General features: G+C 40.2%; 1 protein-coding gene across 1 annotated transcript in view; it reads right to left on the reverse strand.

Annotated features, from left to right (window-relative positions):
- The window catches only part of tanc1b (tetratricopeptide repeat, ankyrin repeat and coiled-coil containing 1b), a 94721-nt gene that overhangs the window by 70683 nt on the left and 7621 nt on the right, over positions 1 to 16417 (reverse strand). The window contains exon 2 of the mRNA XM_008328735.3: positions 14327 to 14423. Within this exon, the coding sequence (XP_008326957.1) occupies positions 14327 to 14387 (61 nt within the window). The 5' untranslated portion in view covers positions 14388 to 14423. The remainder of the gene's footprint in view (positions 1 to 14326; positions 14424 to 16417) is intronic.

Below are 16417 nucleotides of genomic sequence, written 5' to 3' on the forward strand. Positions count from 1 at the left end.
ATTGGCTGCAGCACATCCCGGTGACTCTGTAGCCATCTGACCGATACTGTATAACACACAGAGGGACATAAGGACAGAAACTCACCAGCACTATTTCAGTTACTTTCCTAAACCCTAGTTTGGGGCAAGGCCTACAATTTTAGACTACGCTGTGGTCAAAGAAATCAACCCTTTCTAATTATACAGCGCTGCCCCAAGATGATGTAAAATTGATTATAGTGCCGAGCGTGCACTTTTTTCCTCATCAAAGTGAAGGGCCTGAGCCCACGAGGACAGGCCCTGCCCGAAAAAACAGTTCAATATTATTGCAAGACACTGATTTAGAAAAATAAACACTTAGGTACTAATCAATTATTTAAGCAGGTCGGCCTGAGTCATTCTTAGATGAGCAGCGCAACCAACGTTCCCTCTATACAACATGTAATAGGTAGCCATGATCCATCACTATGGTAACTAAACAGTGAAGGATTCTGAGAAAAATTGAAAAAGTATGTCTGTGATGATCAGGATGAGGGTTTCTTCTTTATTGTCATTTATTAAATTTTAACTCTATTATCAACTAAGCAGAGTGCCTTTAGAAATACATAAATTTTAACTCTATTATCAACTAAGCCTTTAAAAGAGTGCCTTTAGAAATACGGCCAATGCTACAGTGCTGGTGTGGACCCCCATTTTGGATCCCGCTGCCCTGTTTTTGGCCAAAGATTACTGGAAAGGGATTATTTGCAGAATTAAAAAGGATTCAAAGTTGGATCAAACATATGTTGGTTTAATGGTGTACAAAACTATTGGAACATGTTCAGAACCACCATTGCTGGTTTGTCATCATGAAATACCAACCACCAAGTTATACATATATACATTTTACAATTATATGAATATGTTTTTCATATTCATATATTTAGCAACACTAAAATATTTTCCATTTTACTGCTAGCTTAAACCGCCATCATCCCCCACTGCAATTCTTTTTTTTGGGGGGGGGGGTTTACCAGCAGTTCTGACTGTTTTGATTTGTAATTATGTCACCTAGTGATCTGATATTGCACAATATGGCGTGTACGCCCAAAGATACTGTTAGATACATAGACATGTCTCGTTTTCACCTGATCAGCTGTCAATTCATCACAGTGACAAGAGAAAGCTAATATAAACAACACTTTGCCAGACAGATATACGTCTTCCTGCTCCCTGTCTCCGTCCCTTGTTTTTTCTGTCTGCTAGTTAAATAACAGGGATAAAGCCTAGTCTGATGACATAGTAGTAAACACCATTTTTGAAACGCTCACCATCTGCATTTTACGTTGCGTATAATCATCGTGCTGAAATGAGAATTTTAAGGGCAAATAACTTCCAGGTTTAACCAGCCAGTGATCGTGTTAGTAACTTGTAAAGGTTTACATAGAAAATTATTGACATTAAGCACATATAATCATGAATTTTAAGATATTCTAATTCACTATAATCCCCAAAAATGTGGTTTAAGTGAAACCAATTTGTGTTTGTTTGGTTAAGTAAAAACACAACACGTATTTTGGTGAAAGCCACTAAAAAAAATATTTATGTCTCTAACGTGGCTTTGCAATTGCCACAATTCAAGCATGTGAGAGATGCAAAGTCTAAAAATGTATATCATGTACCAGAGTGAGTGTATTAAAGCTGTGGTTCCCCCAGCCTGTCCGCCACTGCCTGTAATATTCCAACCAAACCAAGGAGATTCCCACAAAATACTAGTTACAGAGCAAAATATAGAAAGTTGGTGGAACTGGTCAAAAATGACACACACTCACACACCCAAACTCCATTAGCTTCTCACTAGTTAATTTTATGGAGCCCATAGAAGAAAGGCCATAATTAATGCAGATTCTTTCAAATGACACACAAAGAAAGATGACCGAAGGACAATCCACCAGAGGAGCAATTCTCCCGCTAGACTGAGTGTCAATGTGGATTCCCCGTGTACTTCCGCGACCAGGGTGACAGTCTCACAAAAGCTATCATGGTTAACACACAACAACCCACAGAGAGTGAGAGACCCAGACAAGAGGGAATACAGACTGGGGGAGGGTCTCCGGCGCAAGACGCCTGTGATGATGAAGAGTCGGTGTATTAATAAGATGCAAATACCTCGACTTTACATTTCTGAGGACATACAGTATGCACTTGGTTCAGTGAAGTCATGCACCCAGTCTCGGAGCAATTTCCCAGGAGACTCTTGGAATTTCAGACATATATACTCAGCACAAACAGTGGAAGCTATAGTAGCTGTTAAAATACTGCAAATGGCAGACCAATTCTGTTGGTATGTAAAAAAATAAATTACTGTATATTAAAAAATATTATTATATATTAAGATAACTTTTAAAATACCAAATAAAATTAATAACAAAAATTAGAGTTAGAAAAAAAATCTGAAAAGTTCTACTATTTATATTAGGTTACTATGGCAATTGATAGACAACCAGAAACGCATAGCAGAGGTTGGTTTCGATCCATCGACCTCTGGGTTATGGGCCCAGCACACTCCCGCTGCGCCAAAACACTCAAAAATTACTTTTCTATCTGATTTGAGAGGAACTGGATTTCAGTCTGTAGACGAGACAAATTGTTTGTGTTGTGTGCTAAATTCTTTGAATTCCACAAAGAAGGAATTCTCTGATGAAAACAATACTTGCAGGATATGGAGAGAATTTGCTCTGTTGTTTTCACAAAGGATTGTTTTCGAATTGTCTGAGAATGTCTTTGCTTTACCTCACAATAACCTACAATAACTGCAGTACATCAAGCATTGTGTTGGACAATAAACTGGACTGACACACTGCCCGTTCACTCATTACAGACATGCGGTAATGTAATCTAAGAATAGATACCAGGGTGAACCCTGCTCAGGGTGAACTTTTTATTTCACTTTTGTCTAACGTACATTATGTACATTAATAATAAAGCTGTTTTTGTTGTTGTTTACACTACAAGAAGTTGATAAATTCCAGAATAGTCAGGCTCCGCCATTTCTATCTGTGCAGAGATCAACTCTATTATTGCTTTCAAAGGATTCCTCATCCACGCCGGTGGCCTCTGATGAAAGAAACAACACAGGCCGCCTTTATAAATTCAGCTCATCGAAAACAGAGGCAGTTCCTGCAGCTCTGAAACTTTCAATTCAAATTCATATGAACCTAATAATGAAAACAAATCAGCTGCATTTGCATGGTTGAGTCAAGATGGCGAAATATATTAAATCCAAAAAAGTCTAAGACAGTGGCTGTGCCTCTGTTTTTTCTCTGCACTGGCCTGGGCGCTGGAATTCCTTCCTACTGGTCCCTGAGGAACAGAGACTTGACAAGGAGGGGTTTTGTGTCTGTGTGTGTGTGTCACTAGGGGGGAGAGGAGAAGGAAGAGGAGGAGGGCTGCAGCACTTCACAGGCACTATGACATTTTCCATTCCTCTTCATAAATCATCAGTTTAAAGAGGTCTTTATCATGCTTTATTTCAAGAATCTGCTCAGGGATTCTAAATGCCAATATAGAACCAGAGAGAGGTCCATTTTCAGTGAGAGGCTGTTACATGAATACTGATGAGCAACTCGGCCAGTGTGTACAGGAAAGGCAGGTGGACCCTCGGTATGAAATCACAAAATAACAACCCATCATGGTCCGTCCTTACTCTTTCCACTTTGATTCTACAACATATTGATAGATGGTCTCACCCAGCTGTGAAGACCATCAGTCATTGACAAGGCTGCTGCCGCAAACACTAAAACAAAAAACACTACAACCCTAATCTTGTGAAGATATTATCTGGAGAATCTCTATGTGGAAGCTAAAATGTCTGAAATTGTTGTTTGAGACACTAAACAGAGCAGCTCCCTGGAGCAAAGTCTGCATAATGTCCAGCTTATGCTGTTAAAGAACTGCCATTCGTATCATGGAGTTCAAGGACATTGAGGATGGCAGTGATTATCATACAATGTAGTAAATGGCAACGGTATGCATCCAAGCTTGTTGAAAGTACTATGTATAAATGATCTCATGATTTAAGCCACATCTAAGTCAAATGCAGAACGAACCATTACATTGGTGGCTGACTGAGCAGCTGAATCCATCTCTCTTAGATTCACTCTGGGTCAAGCTCCACAGCTGCTGCCTGTATCTCCCACCAATCAGACCGGATCAATTGACAAAATGCAATGGTTTTAGAAAGGTGAGAGAGTCCAACTCAGCAGCTATGTCTGGGGAATGGACCGTCTCCCCTTCCTCGACAATAACCGGTTGTCTGTCAAGGCTAATTTAATATAAAGGCTAATTGCAATATTCATGTAGTCCTGGTCTTTGTCCATGTGTCTGGTTTAGAGAAAAATACTGAAAGGAAAAAATCCCTCCCTTTAGTCCTGGTACTGGTCCAACAGCCCTTGCCACCTACAGACGTTTATGCATCTGTCATCTGGAAGTATCTAAGTCTGTCAATGTGAGCGACACAGTAGAGTAGAGCAGAGTGAATAGTGTTGATAACTAGTCATTACTTATTCTGTCAATTGATTAACATATTTGATTGCATGATTGTCCATAATCTATTTTTATCTGTTCTGAAAGAAACTGGAAGAATATTTTCCAAGTTTTGATTTTAAAAGCCTTAGAATGCACCATAAAAGAGCATGTCATTTTTTGTAAAGAGTTACTCATGTGATCCGTACGATAGACTGGACCATTAACTCGAAACACATCCACAGTAAATGTGAAAGCTCACCATCTGGCCAGGGGTTTGAAGCCAAATTAGCCATTCAAAAGACAATTCTCTTTATCCATGTTTTTGACTGTCAAACATTACCGCTGCGGTGTTTAACCTATTTTTGATTTGGGTCAAATCACACAAAAACATTTTGCATTGTGCTAGCAATGTGAAGGCAGTGTGTATGATTGAGTGCCCAAAGCAAAAGGGTATCTGGTAGATTGTGAAAAAAATAAATTAAAAGAAAAAGGCCAAATTCATGACAACTGCCCTATTTTAGGCTGCAGCGCTGGGGTCAATGTTCTCCTCTGAGCCGCCTTTGAATATAAAGTGAGGTCACGTGCCGTGTTGATAGCCTGCCATCAAATGCTCTGACCTTGTTATCATGACAGTGTGTCATTTTCCGGTCATTACGAAATGTCCTAAATGCAGCCTTGGAGTTAAGAGATTCATTAATGCTTCTAGAGTATTTATTTACGATGTCTGCTGTCTTTATCTCGCACTGGAGATGAATATATCGCCTGCATGCACAATGAAAGCGATAATAAAGAAGTTGAACATAAAGTCATAAAATGTCTCACATGGATTGTACATGGGGTTAATTAAAACAATGTCCTCCATAAGTCACCGAAACAGCTGCTACAGTTGGGGGAAGGACAGATGGATGATGGATGGACCCAGCAAACTTGTCCTTGCTATGATCAATCATCTCACCACCATGAACCCAGTTGGGGCCACGGTGTTCTAAGGTTCTACATTCATGTACAATAGTACCAGATAAGAGTTGGTTAGGATATCTCATTTCTTTTCTTTTTTAAATTTGTTGACATCATGACCTTGTCCACTGTTAATTGTTGATTTATGTCTGTTAATGATATCTGAAAAGGAAACCGCGAGTTGCTCCCCATCCACTTGTCTGACACAAGAGCAATATGGTCTGATGCCTGGTGTTTCCAGGGAGATGTAGTATAACAACAGATTTGAGCTGCCATTAGCACAGATCATTAGGCAGCGCTTCTTCTGGGGCCAGGTGAGGTCATGAGAACACCACAAACTCCTGGACAACAGCCCGTTCACTCATTTTAAATGGGCAAGTTATGGCACAAAGGCTGTTCGTCCATTCCCTCCAAAGAGCTTAATCCCAAAGATAAACAAGAACTGGTGACAATCCTGCAGCTTTTTACCATATGAATTTAGCCAACTTAAACACTTGATGTCTAATGAAAACAAAATACAAATTATTTCTAATTTTCAAAACTAAAATTTTATACTTAAAAGGACCGGGAGCCATTAATACATTGTACAAGATGTTTTTACCACTATTTTCTATGTTGCTCAAACTTGCCAAAATACTACCATCACTAACCTAGTAAAAAAAAAAAATCTTGAAACAAATATCAAAAAACAATTTATGACAGTGGTGACAATAAAGCACTCTCTAACAACAGTTCCTCTTTGCTGTAAGCACCATTCCCTGTTCCTTTGAGGCCTGGTACAAAGGAGCCGAGGTCATTAGTTCAGCCTGTCTCACACCCTCCTGAGCTAATGATGGCAAGACATTCATCCACAGACCAAATTGGGAAAAAAAAAGAGTCCCTGTGTTCAGAGATGCAGAACAGAGAAAGATCGAATAAAGTAGGATGGAGGACAGAAAAGGGGCCCCACAGCTCCAAACGGACCAGAGGTCTCAGCAGACGCCTACACAGACTTCTCTGAGAGTCAGTCACTGTGACAGCGTGGCTTGGTGTCTGCATGGAAAGATGGCAACAGATGAGAAAAGCACGACCCTCAAAACCGCCAGGGGGAAAAGGAAAAATCAAAGAAAACTGATGCAATTATGGACAATTTGTAGCTTGCGTTTCCAAAGGTTGACAGAAGAGTCCACTGCATAAAAACGAGACACCGAGTGGTCATCTAGATTAAAAAAGGATGTTGTAAGTAAGAAAACAGGACGGAAAATCAACTGAAGGAATGTGTCTGCCCAGGCAGGTCACGCTGTAATTAGAAAAACTTGTGGCCTGCTGACCTCTCCAGCCAATGAACTGCCAACACCGCCACTATCTTCCCTTCAAAGACCATCTGAAAACACCCTGCCATGTAAACTGATAAACAGTTTTTTCCTCTGCTTAGAAGTGGGAAAAGTGTCTGCGTGAGTGCAAGGGAGGGGAGGGGGAAGTCAAACAGGGGTATGACTGAGTGTGCTGCTGTGGTGTTCATGACATCACACCTTGCTTCCACAGTGTCCTAATGCATTTATTTGGCTCCTTGCTTTTGCTGTGCACACCACATCCAAGGTCACAGGCACCACTGGTGATGCTGAGTGTGTGAGAGCCAAATTAGGGTAATGGAGAGTGATCACCGGCTGCTGTGGCAGACAGTGGGGCCTCTGGGAAGCATTTCTCCAAATTTCTCCCAACCAGAAACCACTGGGCAGGAGGACCAGTGCCAAACTTATCCACCAGCTACTGCATTTTGCTGCCCACTACATGTCACCGGGTCCTTGAAAAGAAATGAAAACAATCTCTACCAGTAAAAATGAAACAATGGAAATTCTTCACGAGCCATGAAATGAGATTACTCACCGGTAGCAACTGTAACCATAACACTTGTGTCATCCATGGGACAGATGAGTTCATTGCTCCAAATTGTTTAAGCAAAAACACCCCACTCAGCTAAAAACAGCCAATATGAACAACGTGTCAGGAATCTCCATATGTGTCAATCTTCAGACATGTTTGATAGAGCTGTCCTCTGAAACACAAACCTGAAGGTTTTAAATTCATCGGTTAAATACTTTTCCATGAACACTTCAAATTGTGAGAAGCAGTTACTGTATGCTCCAGCAGGAGGTGTATTAGCTATAGCTCAACCTTGAATTTGATTTGATGGGTTTTATTGAGTGTCTTTTCTAACATTTTCTAAAAAAAAAAAAAATGTTTTTTCATGGAATTGCACAAAGCCAAAAACACTGCAAGAACAAAATCTCTTTTACACACAAGTTAAATAACAGGGTAATCCAAAGGTGACTTCCATGTGCTTGGTTCTGCAGCAATATGAATAGATTTGATGTCCTGTTGTTTCAAAGGTTGAACAGGTTGTGTAACTTTATTTGTAACCAGACATTAGATAAAACCTATTACTATCTAGGATTGGGATCAGCAGGTGAACAGGTTATTTCTAATATTGGAGTCAAAAGACTCCTCCTTTAAGTTCTATAGGGATCAGCAGGTGAACAGGTTATTTCTGACATTGGAGTCAAAAGACTCTTAAAAATTTGAATTTCTGAGCTACAAATAATTTCCTCCTTTAAGTTCTAATCAGCTTAAGACTCAACCTTAAGATTAAATGTGACAAAGGTCAAAGTTCTCTGTACAGGTCAATGTAAACAGAAAGTACAGACACGGCGGACCAGTCTAATGACCCTTGTTTTACTTTCAGAAGCAGAGACAGGGAGTGTCTAATGTGGATACACCTGAGGTTTGTGGGCATGTGTGTTTCTGCGCATGTGTGTGTGTGGGTGTGTGTGTGTGTATTTGTACACCACTGTGTGTGCAAGTGAATGATGTGGTTTGAGCTACGCCCTGCTAATCGTTGCCTGCTGGCAGCGCAGGGCTTTGATAGCCATGCAGGTCTGTGCTTTCAATGGCCTCCTTTGTAAATCAGGTGCATTCTTTTCTCTAGCGTTTTAAATCCCACCACAACTGTCTGGACATGAAAATGGAGAAAAACATGGCTAGCAGGAGAAAAAACAAAACACCGACCAAAAAAAGCATTACATACGTAGACGGACGAGTTTTCTTTTATTTGTGGTAAGAAAAAAGTAACTGGACAGCTAAAGGTGTTTTCAGGTTAATCTGAACAAAATTCAGAAATCCACACTAAAACAAGTCTCAACTTCATGACTGTATGAGGTTGTTTAAGTATAAAGTGAGTTTCATGAGGAACTGATAATGAAGGAGTCAGTGGTTCTTCCCTGAATACTGCTTATTATGGTTAATCAAAGGATGTTAATCATGTGTCTTGAGGTTTTTTTCGTCTCTCCTGTCTCTCTTCTACTGTGTGTGGCATTTCATTCACTCTATCCTTCCATGATGTAAAGGTGGTATAATGTATATAATCTGTGGTCCAGACATATATGGTTAACAGTGTGCATCTTGTTTGTTTTTGTCCTGGTCCAGCATGGGAAATTTTTAATTTTGAGGCTGATATTTTATTAGAGACAGATTTTCCAGAGATAAGTTTATGTTTTCTTTCCTGCTCTTTCCCACAATTTAAACATGCATCCAAGACACATTCCTAATTCACCTGGAGCAAACATTATCCTTGGAGGAAGAGCAACTTTCCTAAAGAATGCAGAACGTCCACCCACGTCGAAAGAATTCAGAAAGGGTGTTCTCCTTAGGTTCTCAAACAAACCACAGGACGAGGAGGAATCCTTCATAAAAATGGTTGTGGTCGATATGTCTGAAGAGGAGGCTGCCACCCAGCTGTCACAGACCAAAGGCAAGGCAAAAGGATCCTGAAACCTGTGGTTAGACTCACTCCTGTTGGGTAATGTCTGCGAAGATGGTCAGCCACCATGTGTTTGTTAGTGAAATATCTCAGTGGTTCCATAAAGGTAGACTGTTGCAGACTGCAACTCTCCAACCGCAGACTCTTACAAAGACACACCTTTTCTCAGAGCCTCTTTTGAAAAGATAACCATCCTTTTGTGGCATGGTACCAGGACTGGCCAGCAGGGGTTGGCGTCAAAAGACCTTGGACTCTCAAAGAAACCAAACAAAAACTGCAACCCATGTCGATGCTTCTCCCTTATTATTTACTTCATCAGAAATCCAGCGGTTTGGTGTAGAACAGCCAGGTTGGCTGCACCTTAGTTTCCTTGGAAATTTAGGCCAGACTCACTGTTTGCTGTGACTCCTACATGAAGGCACCGCCATGTATCAGGCTTCAAAAATGGCAGTGGGTAGGAAATGGAAGGGTTGGGGTTTGATCCATACTGGGAATGAAGTCACATGCATCTGTGACATGAGACGTCCTGAAACCCTTGGAAGACTATTAATGACTCTTCAAATTGCTGTGGTTGGTACCCAGTAGTTAATCCTGAACGCCAGCAGTGGAAAAATTAAACATTTCCATTTCTGGAAACCAGATGAAAAAGACTAATTACTCCATTGGGTCCAGTGTTGACACAAAAATGTTTCAACTGCACTGTCTAAAGTAATCAAAGCCATGCAGGAACCACACATTTTCATCGGCTTTATAAATTATTTCATATGTTGTTTAATTTTATATTTCCGCTCCAACTAAAGCCCTTTGTTTCGTCAAACAATAGTCCATTAGGGGCTTGGTGCTTTCTTCGTCATGATACATAGCTGTCCAGCCACCTGTGGTTATTGTTTACAGAGGGAAGTCTTCACATAACAGTAGAAATTCCTGATGGTAGACCCCCGAGGGCAGCAGAAAAAGAAAGAATCAAAGAAAACAGGGAAGGAATCTCTGTGATGTCTGTGCCTGTAGTTAACTGTATCACAACAGAGATAGAAATAGACAGGACAGTACAATACATAAACATCGGACTGAACTGATTTTATCACCCTTATCTGAACCTCACTGATAAGTGGAACAAAAATGAGCAGTAAAAATAGACCAAAATACTTCCATATTACAGGGTGACTTTTTCCAACTCATCCCTGCGGTTGTACCAATATCAAGAGCCATGTGAAATCTTCCAAAAACAACAGAACAAATAACCTGCTTCATGTCAAAACAGCCAAAAAAACTCAAAGAAACTGCAGAGGTAGCGTGTACCAGTCACCGCCACAGCTGAACCAACAGAGCAGTAGTTAATGAACTCTTTTGCTCCCTCTAGCAACAGTGTGTACATGGATCCTGATGAGTATTTTCTTTCACCTTTAACTTCATCTTGCAGAAACTCTTGGATTGAGTTGCTTTTTAATCAAACTCTCCCTCTTAAAAATGCCATAACAAAGTGAGAAGTTTCGCAAGTCAGCAGAACAGTTTAAACCTGTAAATCCAGACGCTAACTCCCTATTGAAATCCAAGCCAGGCTGCATTGAAGTGGAATACAAAAACACCCCTTTAACAAAAGTCTTTGGTGAATTCTCTCTACATACACTGCCTACAGTATGAATATGTGCCTGCTGGTCTGCAAAGTAATAAAAGGAGTGCGGTTCACTGCAGCTTATACTGGAGGATCGGAGGTTTCCCATTATGTACTGTCGGAATGATGCACAAGATATGTATACAGTAGTTACCGAGTATCATTAATCACTGAACTCTATTGGGGTCTGTGTCATGTGAACCCTGCCACCAGCCTCTAACATGGTTGTATTTACTACAAGCAGCTCAACATTAGTGATGTGATAGTAAACATAAAAACTTGCCTGAGGCTGTTTGAAGAGGTCTGTAGGGCAGTAGTTACCGAGTATCATTAATCACTAAACTAAATTGGGGTCTGTGTCATGTGAACCCTGCCACCAGCCTCTAACATGGTTGTATTTACTACAAGCAGCTCAACATTAGTGATGTGATAGTAAACATAAAAACTTGCCTGAGGCTGTGTGAAGAGGTCTGTAGGGACTGTACAACTTATCATTCAAAAAAAATCACACAACACCATTAGAATTGGTTCCATAGTGTAGCGGTGCCTTAGAAATATTGAGCAGAGAGTTCTGGGTTCTATTCCCAGAGGAACCACATGCTTGACTATTAATCCCCCTCTTATAAGTTGTTTTGTTAAAAGTGTATGCTAAATGTAAATTGAAATTTTGGTATTTAAAATACATTATGACTGACTAGCGATGTTAATATGATTTGCAATACGAACAGGGGTTTCTACATACTGTCAAGTAGATCAGTATTCATGTAAACAGTTATAAAGATCATATATTTCTGGTGGGGTTATATAAGCCTTTCCTATGTTGATGGGACCTCTCAAGGAATTCTCAGGTCCAGGCAGGTGCATGACTGTCTGCTGTGTCCGTGCAGGAGACTAAATAACAAAGACTCCAGCCAACTGTTGGTGGCTGTATATCTGTTTGTCTGAGCATGGTTTGTGTGTTGTTGGAGGTGTGTGGGGGGAGTAGTTGGAGAAATAAACAGCTGAAACTGTTGTAGGTCTCCGAGTACATGCATGCTACTGTGATTAAGACTGCGTCACCCGCAACAGACAGACAGCTGTCTGGCAGCTGCCTCCAGCAGCCAAGCTCAGTGAGTGTGAAGCCCAAGTCTGAGAGACTTCAGAGGAATAACCCAGTCGACACACAGTCATCCTCAACAATTACAGCTGAGTCACAAATGTTTTTGTTTCTTGGGCAACATCATGGACTGACTGAAGTAATGCTGTCCTCAGCAGAGAGATATTTATGATTTTTATGTCCTTCACGGGAATTTGGCATCAACAACCATGAAATGTTAAAAACATTAGGAACCACTGACTTAGTCTTTAATACTATTTTAACATGTTTTCATTTCATGTCCTCATATGTAATGGGCAAGGCAAGATACAGCACATTATCATGCAAAAGAAATTATTTTATGGTATGGTTTGGTATTTCTGCTAATGCATTTTAATTTGAATTATGGTACAGATTTGTTCTATACCATCCCTGTCCTGAAAACAAACACCAACAAATCAGCTATTGTTCAATTATCTTCTCAGACCTGATGGTCTCAGATTTATACACTTCTGTTTTTGTTTAAAGCTTTTTGCAATGTACCTTTTCTAACATTTTCTAAAAATAAAATAAACCCAAATCAAAGGCAATCGGCCACAGCAGAGTTGCATCCCAACAACACAAACACTGAGCACTATAAAAGAGTACTGACGGAGATCAAAATGGACATCCCCAAAAAAGTCTAGAACAGTAAGGCAAAAGAGAAGGAACTAGGAGGAGCACAAGATGGAGAGACCAAATTAGAAAACTGAGAGTTTTTGTGGTTTTGGCGATGAAGAAATCCCAGAGGAGAGCTAATGACTGTGGTGGTATCTGGCTTCGGGGCTGAGTTTCCTTGACTGGTTGTTTCTGAAGTTTCCTCCAGTCCACAGCCACCATGTCAATACCAACATATGGCTTGCTATCTAGCAATTACACCATTATCAAGGTCTTTCCTCCCACTGATTTCCAATATAGTATGTTGCCGGGCAGTTTTTACAGGAAATGAATCCTTCTGGTCAGTCTGAAGAAAAAAATCAGCACGTTCCATATGAATGAACCCCTCACTGCACACCACTGCTGGTTTTGAAGCCTTTTGTATTCCGATAGTGAAGCTATAACATTGTAGTTGTTGGAATCAGCTGTAAGCTCCACCCAACTCTTTCACCCCCCAAAAGGAAAAATAATGCACACAGAGACTTACATTCTATAAGGAATATAGTACTATCCTTGGCTCCTTGCTATAAATAAGGTAAAACACAAGGTGCGTCTAGTATCTTATTTTGTTTCTAAACACTGCACTACACGGAGGAAGTAATAGTAATAAATATTCATGAAGTAATAAATATTCATATTCATGATTCTTTAAAAATCCTTATTTAAGATTACTTAGGACAAACCCAGCTGTATCAAGTCAAAGCCAATAGGCCAATAGTTTCATGGATATTGGCCTGACCATAGAAGAAAGACTTCAATAAAGCAGTGGCACAGATATCTCGTCTGTGCAGGGCTAACTGTGGGGCAAACTGACCGTGGTGAGCTGTTGTTTCCCTGTGACCTCTCATCTGTCTGAGCAGCTCTAAACAACAGAGAGGAGTGGTCAGGTTTTATTGTCCCAGCATGAGAAAAGGGGAGAGGGCTGCTTTGGCTTGATGGATGAGCCCAACTGGACAGAGTGAGGCTGGTATAAAGAAGCCATGACTGGCCATAAAAGTCGGCAGCTCCCAGATTTCTCGTACACAGAAAGTCCCGAATTTATGTGTGTGTTTGTGTGCGAGCCGCTCCAAAGTTGTGTGTGTGGGTGAGTAGGTGTGTGTAAACAGGGTGTGTGTTATCACTTGTGATTCATGGAGGTAGGAAGAGAAATAAAACAAAAGTAATGTCACTCTTTGAACTCAGCTGGAGAGCACTGAAGGTGAGTGATGTGTTAAGAAAAGCCAGACTATTTCAGCCTCTAATCTTCACAGTGAATGACGAGTGAAGCAATCGCATCACACTGCAGGATAGACAGGCCAACTACAAGACATGTAACAACTGTACACATGAAGATTCTTTGAACTAGAGAAACCTAAGGAGAAAACACAAGTCAGGGCTGGCAGATGCAGTCTAAGCATAAATGGTCAATCAGCTGTGTCAAGAAACAGCATTGAGGCTGCAGTGAATGAGAAAAAGAGACGAGTCAACACTGTATCACTGACAATGACTCATGTTAGGTCATGTTGGAAATGGTACAGTTTTCCATAAGTGAGGTAAACATCTGTTATGACACAATGACTGCACTGTCTCTGGAGGTTAAGAGACACGCAGAGATGGACAGTGTCCCGCCCTCTATCCATATCCATATCTTTCTATATATATATCCCCATATATATATATATTTATATATACAGTATATGGGGTTTCTGCCTGATGTTGCACATACCTGACTCCTTTTTGCTCCCCTTGCCTCCATCTCTGCTCTTCTTCAACACTGCCTTGAACATGGTGAGATTCTTGGAATCCTCGTTGTCGTTGAGTCCCTGGACAGAAAAAGCCAAATATATGTTAGTCACGCCCATGGAAAGACAACAGGACTGCTGCATCAGTTGTTCCTCAGGGAAACAAGAGACATTATCCAGCAGCACAAACAAACTGTATTTATATTTATAAAACAGAACTGAGGTTATTTCCTTGTTTCACCTACAAATGACAAACATGGGGACTTATCTTTCTTTACACAGTTTATTTAACCAGTAAAAATATACAAAAATATGTCCTGGAAAACCTAACATGGCAACGACAAAACAGTGCATATCTGCATTTCATACTGCTTAGCTGGCACCCGCCTGGGAGTTTTCCCACAGCTCTCCCAATCCTGCAGGTCATCAGTGGCAGGGCACATGGAAAGAATGCTCTAATATTTAAACAGAAAAGGACATGTTCTGCTATCTTGTTATGCAGGAAAACACCATGTCAAATGCCCCGAATTCCACATGTAATTGATGCTACAGTATGTGGCTGAACTTGAGGTGTTTGCATTTGCTCTCCACGGTTCTTCTCAAGCTGGTGTGTATTTTAAGTCCTTGGAGTTAAATGGTATAAAATGAACCTAGGGTTTAACCATGACGTGTTTATTAATAGTAGATTTACTTGTAGTCAAATCAGGTGGACGAATCTTGTTAAATCGCAAATAAAGCCATTAAATAGGTTTGGAACTACACAAACACGATGTAGACTCTCACATTAATAGCAGCCAAGCAATTTTCCAATAAGGAAAAAAAGATTACTTTCAACCAAATAAGGTTATGCTGTCTGCAGTCAAAACAGTAACTTGCATCAAGTCCTTTACTCATGGGACCAGACTTTAAATATCTCGGTACTGTTACTGCTGCAGAGAGAGCTCATCGATCTGCTCTTTTCAACCTTAATGGTGTTACATGAAGCAATTATTCCACTGCATCCTATATCGGCGTTGGAGGAGCACAGGGTAAAGCACTGATGCACTCCTGCATCTAATCATGGCCTTAACAGGGTTTTTCTCCAAAACCAAACATAAATCAATGTAATAAATACTGCTTCGAGGTAACACCTGGGTCGAAGTTTTATTTTAAACTGCACAAAGAAAAAAAAAACACACATTTTCTTACCTTGCCCCAATTGGATTTAATTACACTCCATGTTTTGTCTTCTATTGAGTCTGGTTACTCATGAAAGCTAGGATTAAATTATGTGTCATGTAAAATGAAGAGCTCAAACCAAAGTCTTGCGTATGGCGCTCAAACAGTGTATTATCCAGGTCAGCTGAGCTGCTGATTGCTACTCATTTCAACAGGAACAATAAACATCACCTAGTTTAACCCATAGAAAATGAAAACCACTCCACTCCTAGAACTCCAAAAGCAGACCAGACAAATTCTTTCCATCCCCCACCTTGTCTGTCGTAGCTCCCAGACACAGACGGCCAGTTTCTGGTCACGAGAGGTAGAACCATCACAGAGTTCAGCATCTGTTGAAGAACTCACTGCACTTGTGTAATAATGTGCTCGAACTGAAGAGACCAAGAAATCACAAAATATTACTGACATGGGAACAAAAAAACTAATGTGCACTAAATAGTAGAACAGACTAAAATGTATCCTTGTGTGGCTCAAGTCAACTTCTTTTAAACCAAATAAGGGAAAATCATTTGTACATATGACAAGGAAATGTATATAACAGTGGTGTGGGAAACATTAAAAAGTATCTAATAATCTAATTAGAGGGTTTGTTATAAATTAATTGTGATCCATTGCATTTTTATATTCAACATATAAATATGCATTTGGTTTAAATAAACAACAAAGTGTTTGTATACAAATTGTGTATTTTTCATCTGTCTATTAAAATTAAGGCCGTCATATTCAGCATCATAAGACTTCATTTTGGTTTTGAACTCAACTATTGTTGGCTGGCTACACCTATTGCCTGGTTTTTGTTGATAGCACAGCATAAATCATAAATCAAATTTAAACATATTATTACACCATATTATTAC

Source organism: Cynoglossus semilaevis, chromosome 16, assembly GCF_000523025.1.
Source record: "Cynoglossus semilaevis isolate Cse_v1.0 chromosome 16, Cse_v1.0, whole genome shotgun sequence".
Classification (NCBI taxonomy): Eukaryota; Metazoa; Chordata; class Actinopteri; order Pleuronectiformes; family Cynoglossidae; genus Cynoglossus; species Cynoglossus semilaevis.